Here is a 6,947-nt window from a genome sequence, read left to right on the forward strand (position 1 = left end):
CCACACAACGACGTTACTACAACGTATTCAATTTACCAGCAATTTACTAGGTCTTTAAGAGTTTATTCGGAAGATAACAGCTCTATAAATATTATTAGTGATGCCCGACTCTCTAGTTAATTATATTTACATGATTAGCTCAATCAGGTAATATTAATTACGGATAAATTATTTTATAGAATAGCATGTCATATCACTTAATCCGGCATAACCAAAGACACGACAGGATGCTCTCAATGATGCACCTGTAGAACTTTTTAAGGGACCCATGCCAAATCTTTTCAGTCTCCTGAGGTGGATAAGGTGTTGTCGTGTTGATCAAATTTGATTTGAAGGCCAGAGACACTCACTGACACACACTGATACCTAATATTGACACTCCATCTAGGCATGATCTCCCCAGGGCCCACAGAATCCCAGGCCCAAGTCAAGAGAATGAAAAATCCCCAACCTCAACCCGCCCAAACCTGGCAGTACCAGAAGTTTAGGGGAAATATGCATGACTGTCCGATTTTCTCTGGAAGCACTAGTCTGTAGAAATGCAGTGGTTTCCTCATGCAAAGTAGATCGGATTGGTTCTGGCTGCAATAGGCTTACACATAATTTGTGCCTACCAACACGCACAGATCAGCAACATTTTGTGTGTGTGTGTGTGTGTGTGAGCGAGCGAGCGTGCATTAGCCTACGTGTGTTTCTCTTTGTATATTTCCAGATGCGGACAATTTGATCTATCATTGTCAGTTCCACACAAAGGCTGACATCTCCATCCCCCTTCTCAGCCTTGTTGCCCGCTGATCTAAAAACAGATTGGCTAGACCAGCACAGACATCACAGTCAGACTCCAGCACAGATCAGAAAATGCCAGACAAGCGCTAGCCTTCAGTATGGGGCAGCCAGCACTGGAGGGAGATGCTTTTCATGGGGGTTGTTTTTGCTCCAGGCGAAGACAGGCAGTGGAATTACTAATAAACAAAATGTTGGGTCACCAGCACCTCACCTTCAGGAACTACCCACCCTCCACTCTCCCCCTCTTTCCACACTTCTCACCCATCTCTTCCCCCTCTACACTTGTATCGCGCCCTTGTATCGCACTCTCTCTCCACTTGTTTCGCGCTCTCTCTCCACTTGTTTCGCACCCTCTCTCCACTTGTATCGTGCCCTCTCTCCACTTGTATCACGCCTTCTCTCCACTTGTCTTGCGCCCTCTCTGCACTTGTCTCGCGCCCACTCTCCACTTGTCTCGCGCCTTCTCTCCACTTGTCTCGCGCCCGCTCTCCACTTGTCTCCACTTCAGTCCTCAACTAAGTGTGAGGGCGAGGAAAAACATACATCCACCAGAAGCAGACAGCAGCTCCAGGCAGCCCAGAACCCACCGAGCCTGGCTAGCATCCCTCCCAGTCCCAGCCCAGAACCCACCTAGCCTGGCTAGCATCCCTCCCAGTCCCAGCACCAGCACCAGCCTCAGCCCAGAACCCAACTAGCCTGGCTAGCATCCCTCCCAGTCCCAGCCTCAGCCTAGAACCCACCTAGCCTGGCTAGCATCCCTCCCAGTCCCAGCACCAGTCTCAGCCATGAACCCACCTAGCCTGGCTAGCATCCCTCCCAGCACCAGCACCAGCCTCAGCCCAGAACCCACCTAGCCTGGCTAGCATCCCTCCCAGCCCCAGCCTCAGCCTAGAACCCACCTAGCCTGGCTAGCATCCCTAATAGTCCCAGCCCAGAACCCACCAAGCCTGGCTAGCATCCCTCCCAGTCCCAGCCCCAGCCTCAGCCTAGAACCCACCTAGCCTGGCTAGCATCCCTAATAGTCCCAGCCCCAGCCCAGAACCCACCTAGCCTGGCTAGCATCCCTCCCAGTCACAGCTCCAGCCTCAGCCAGCCTGGAACCCACCTAGCCTGGCTAGCATCCCTCCCAGTCCCAGCTCCAGCCTCAGCCAGCCTGGAACCCACCTATCCTGGATAGCATCCCTCCCAGTCCCAACCCCAGGCAGCCTAGAACCCACCTATTCTGGATAGCATCCCTCCCAGTCCCAGCCCCAGCCCTAGGCAGCCTAGAACCCACCTATTCTGGATAGCATCCCTCCCAGGCCCAACCCCAGGCAGCCTAGAACCCACCTATTCTGGATAGCATCCCTCCCAGTCCCAGCCCCAGCCCTAGGCAGCCTAGAACCCACCTATCCTGGATAGCATCCCTCCCAGTCCCAACCTCAGGCAGCCTAGAACCCACCTATTCTGGATAGCATCCCTCCCAGTCCCAGCCCCAGCCCTAGGCAGCCTAGAACCCACCTATTCTGGATAGCATCCCTCCCAGGCCCAACCCCAGGCAGCCTAGAACCCACCTATTCTGGATAGCATCCCTCCCAGTCCCAACCAAAGGCAGCCTAGAACCCACCTATTCTGGATAACATCCCTCCCAGTCCCAACCCCAGGCAGCCTAGAACCCACCTATTCTGGATAGCATCCCTCCCAGTCCCAGTCTCATTCCTAGCTTCAGCCCAAGCCCCAGAATACCGCTCCAGTCCAAACCTAACATTGCAGCCTAAGCCTCAGCCCGGGCCCTAAGTTCATCAGGGGAGACAGCAGACATAGACCAGGCAGGACGGATGAGGGAGTTTGTGGCCACAGGGCTGGATGCTAAACTTAGCCTGATTGGAACACTGGAAAAGACTAGTGAAGTGTTTGGTCAGGGAGGGTAGATTGAGTCAAGGGGTTTGCCTTTGGTGGGGCCGGGTCATGAGTTGACTATGTATTGAGTTGAGGAGTGTTTGTTGCTAAGGTTTTGTGGTGGGAGCGGAGAGCAGAACAGAGTTGATAAAGTCATGGCGTGTCTGTATATTTAGAGAGAGAGAGGAACTGGACCTTGGAAAGGGTTGTGGAGAGGTTCATGGAAAGCAGTAACGTGTGTGTAAATGGTGGTGTGTGTGCGCGTGCGTGCGTGTGTGTGTGTGTGTGCCTGTGCGTGTGTATATCATGCCTACCAGTGGGCTCCGTGGTTGCAGCAGCAATTCTGTGGAGCTGTGCCCGATGCCAGTGGCGATACCTGCTGTTCTGTACATGGCACCGACCGCTCGTCTCTTCCTGGCATCCTTCGCCCCCTTCACCAGATCTACCGTCACCCCTACCTCAGCAAACTTCTGTACCCCTATACTAGCCTGGGCCCCCTCCTGAAACAGCCGGTGCTGCTTATTATGGGTGATAGCTGTTGGGAGAGGACAGGGAGACAAGTTATTTTTGAATCCTGTGAAAATGCATCTCTCCTTCCTTAATATCATCACCAATACCTTTACTAGTACTAAGACCTTGAAACACACCAATACCTTTACTCACACCTCACACCAATACCTTTACTCACACCTCACACCAATACCTTTACTCACACCAAGACCTTTACACACACCAAAACCTTTACTAATACTAAGACCTTTACTCACACTAAGACCTTTACTAATACTAAGACCTTTACACACACCAATACCTTTACTCACACTAACTCCTTTACACACACCAAGCAAGACCTTTACTCACACCAAGACCTTTACTCACACCAATACCTTTACTCACACCAAGACCTTTACACACCAAGACCTTAACACACCTTTACTCACACCAAGACCTTTACTCACACCAAGACCTTTACTTACACCAAGACCATTACCCACAACAAGACCTTCACTCACACCAAGACCTTTACTCACACCAAGACCTTTACTCACACCAAGACCTTTACTCATACTAAGACCTTTACTCACACCAAGACCTTTACTCACACCAAGACCTTTACTCACACCAAGACCTTTACTCACACCAAGACCTTTACTCACACCAAGACCTTTACTCACACCAAGACCTTTACTCACACCAAGACCTTTACTCACACCAAGACCTTTACTCACACCAAGACCTTTACTCACACCAAGACCTTTACTCACACCAAGACCTTTACTAATACTAAGACCTTTACACACACCAAGACCTTTACTCACACCAAGACCTTTACTCACACCAAGACCTTTACTCACACTAAGACCTTTACTCACACCAAGACCTTTACTCACACCAAGACCTTTACTCACCTAATACCTTTTACTCACACTAAGACCTTTACTCACACTAAGACCTTTACTACACCAAGACCTTTACTCACACAGACTTTCTACACTAAGACCTTTACTTCACCAAGACCTTTACTCACACTAAGACCTTACTAATACTAAGACCTTTACTCACACCAAGACCTTTACTCACACCAGGACTTTACTCACACCAAGACCTTTACTCACCTAGGACCTTTACTACTGAGACCTTTACTCACACTAAGACCTTTACTCACACTAAGACCTTTACTCACACTAAGACCTTTACTCACACTCAAGACCTTTACTCACACTAAGACTTTACTCACCAAGACCTTTACTCACACCAAGACCTTTACTAATACTAAGACCTTTACTCACACCAAGACCTTTACTCACACCAAGACATTTACTCACACTAAGCCTTTGCTCATACTAAGACCTTACTCACACCAAGACCTTTACACACCAAGACCTTACTATACTAAGACCTTTACTACACCAAGACCTTTACTCACAACAAGACCTTTACACACACCAAGACCTTTACTCACACCAAGACCTTTACTCACACCAAGACCTTTACTCACACCGATACCTTTACTCACACCAATACCTTTCCTCACACCAAGACCTTTACTTACACCAAGACCTTTACTCACACCAATACCTTTACTCACACCAAGACCTTTACTAATACTAAGACCTTTACTCACACCAAGACCTTTACTTACACCAAGACCTTTACTTACACCAAGACCTTTACTTACACCAAGACCTTTACTCACACCAAGACCTTTACTCACACCCAAGACCTTTACTAATACTAAGACCTTTACTACACCAAGACCTTTACTCACACCTCACACCAATACCTTTACTCACACCAAGACCTTTACTCACACCAAGACCTTTACTCACACCAAGACCTTTACTACACACTAAGACCTTTACTCACACCAAGATCTATTCACTTCACACTAAGACCTTTACTCACACCAAGACCTTTACTCACACCAAGACCTTTACACACACCAAGACCTTTACTCACACCAATACCTTTACTAATACTAAGACCTTTACTCACACCAAGACATTTACTCACATCAATACCTTTACTAATACTAAGACCTTATACTACACCAAGACCTTTACTCACACCAAGACCTTTACTACACTAAGACCTTTACTCACACTAAGACCTTTTACTCACCAAGACCTTTACTCACACCAAGACCTTTACTCACACTAAGACCTTTACTCACACCAAGACCTTTACTCACACCAAGACCTTTACTCACACCAAGACCTTTACTCACACCAAGACCTTTACTCACACCAAGACCTTTACTCACACTAAGACCTTTACTCACCAATACCTTTACTCACACCAAGACCTTTACTCACACCAAGACCTTTACTCACACCAAGACCTTTACTCACACCAAGACCTTTACTCACACCAAGACCTTTACTCACACCAAGACCTTTACTCACCAAGACCTTTACTCACACCGAGACCTTTACTCACACCAAGACCTTTACTCACACCAAGACCTTTACTCACACTCAAGACCTTTACTCACACCAAGACCTTTACTCACACCAAGTACCTTTACTCACACCAGGACCTTTACTCACACTAAGACCTTTACTACACACCAAGACGTTTACTACACACCAAGTACCATTTACTAATACTAGGACCTTTGCACACACCTTTACTCACCAAGACCACTAATACTTTACTCACACCAGAGCTTTACTCACACCAAGACCTGTTCTAATACTAAGACCTTTACTAATACTAAGACCTTTACTCACACTAAGACCTTTACTCACACCAATACCTTACTACACCAATACCTTTGCTACACTAAGACTTTTACTTCACACCAAGACCTTTACTTACACCAAGACCTTTACTAATACTAAGACCTTTACTCACACAAGACCTTTACTCACCCAGGACCTTCACACACTAAGACCTTTACTCACACCATGACTTTTGCTCACATCTAAGACCTTACCACACCAAGACCTTTACTCACACCAAGACCTTTACTCACACCAAGACCTTTACTCACACCAAGACCTTTACTCACACCAAGACCTTTACACACACCAAGACCTTTTAACACCAATGACTTCTCACTCACACTAATACATTTACTCACACTCAAGACCTTCTCACCTATACTACTCACACCGATGCCTTCTCACTCAATGCACTCTACACATGCCTTTACTAATACTAAGACTTTACTTCACACCAAGACCTTTACTCACACCAAGACCTTTACTCACTGACTACTTACACCAGGACCTTTACTCACACCGAGACTGACTCACACTAATACCTTTGCTCACACTAAGACCTTCACTCACACCAAGACCTTTACTCACACCAAGACCTTTACTACATACTGATCTTTACTTCACACTAATACTTTTACTCACACTAATACTTTACTTACACCAAGACTTTACTACACACTCTTACATACTAGACTTTACTAATACTAAGACTTTATCACACCTAAGATCCTTTACTTTTCATGACTAATACTTTACTTACACTAAGACCTTTACTCACACCAAGACCTTATCTTGCACACTCAAGACCTTTCACTCACACCAAGACCTTTACTCACACCTAAGACTCTACAATACTGCAGACCTTTACTCACACTAAGACCTTTACTCACACCAATACCTTTTACTTCACACTAATACCTTTATCTCACTAAGACCTTTACTTACACTAAGACCTTTACTCACACTAAGATATTTGCTACACACTAAGACCTTTTGCTTAATACTTAAGACCTTTACACACCTAAGATCTTTACTTCACACTCTCATACAGTATCT

The 6,947-nt window shown here is 46.5% G+C and overlaps 1 protein-coding gene across 1 annotated transcript in view; it reads right to left on the minus strand.

Moving 5' to 3' along the window:
* The window catches only part of LOC124010647 (collagen alpha-1(XXIII) chain-like), a 485,745-nt gene that overhangs the window by 170,575 nt on the left and 308,223 nt on the right, over positions 1-6,947 (minus strand). The window contains exons 18-19 of the mRNA XM_046323317.1: positions 3,528-3,595; positions 2,979-3,199 (exon numbers count right to left, since the gene is read on the minus strand). Coding sequence (XP_046179273.1) covers positions 2,979-3,199; positions 3,528-3,595 — 289 coding nt within the window. The remainder of the gene's footprint in view (positions 1-2,978; positions 3,200-3,527; positions 3,596-6,947) is intronic.

Source organism: Oncorhynchus gorbuscha, linkage group LG23 (assembly GCF_021184085.1).
Source record: "Oncorhynchus gorbuscha isolate QuinsamMale2020 ecotype Even-year linkage group LG23, OgorEven_v1.0, whole genome shotgun sequence".
NCBI classification, from domain to species: Eukaryota; Metazoa; Chordata; class Actinopteri; order Salmoniformes; family Salmonidae; genus Oncorhynchus; species Oncorhynchus gorbuscha.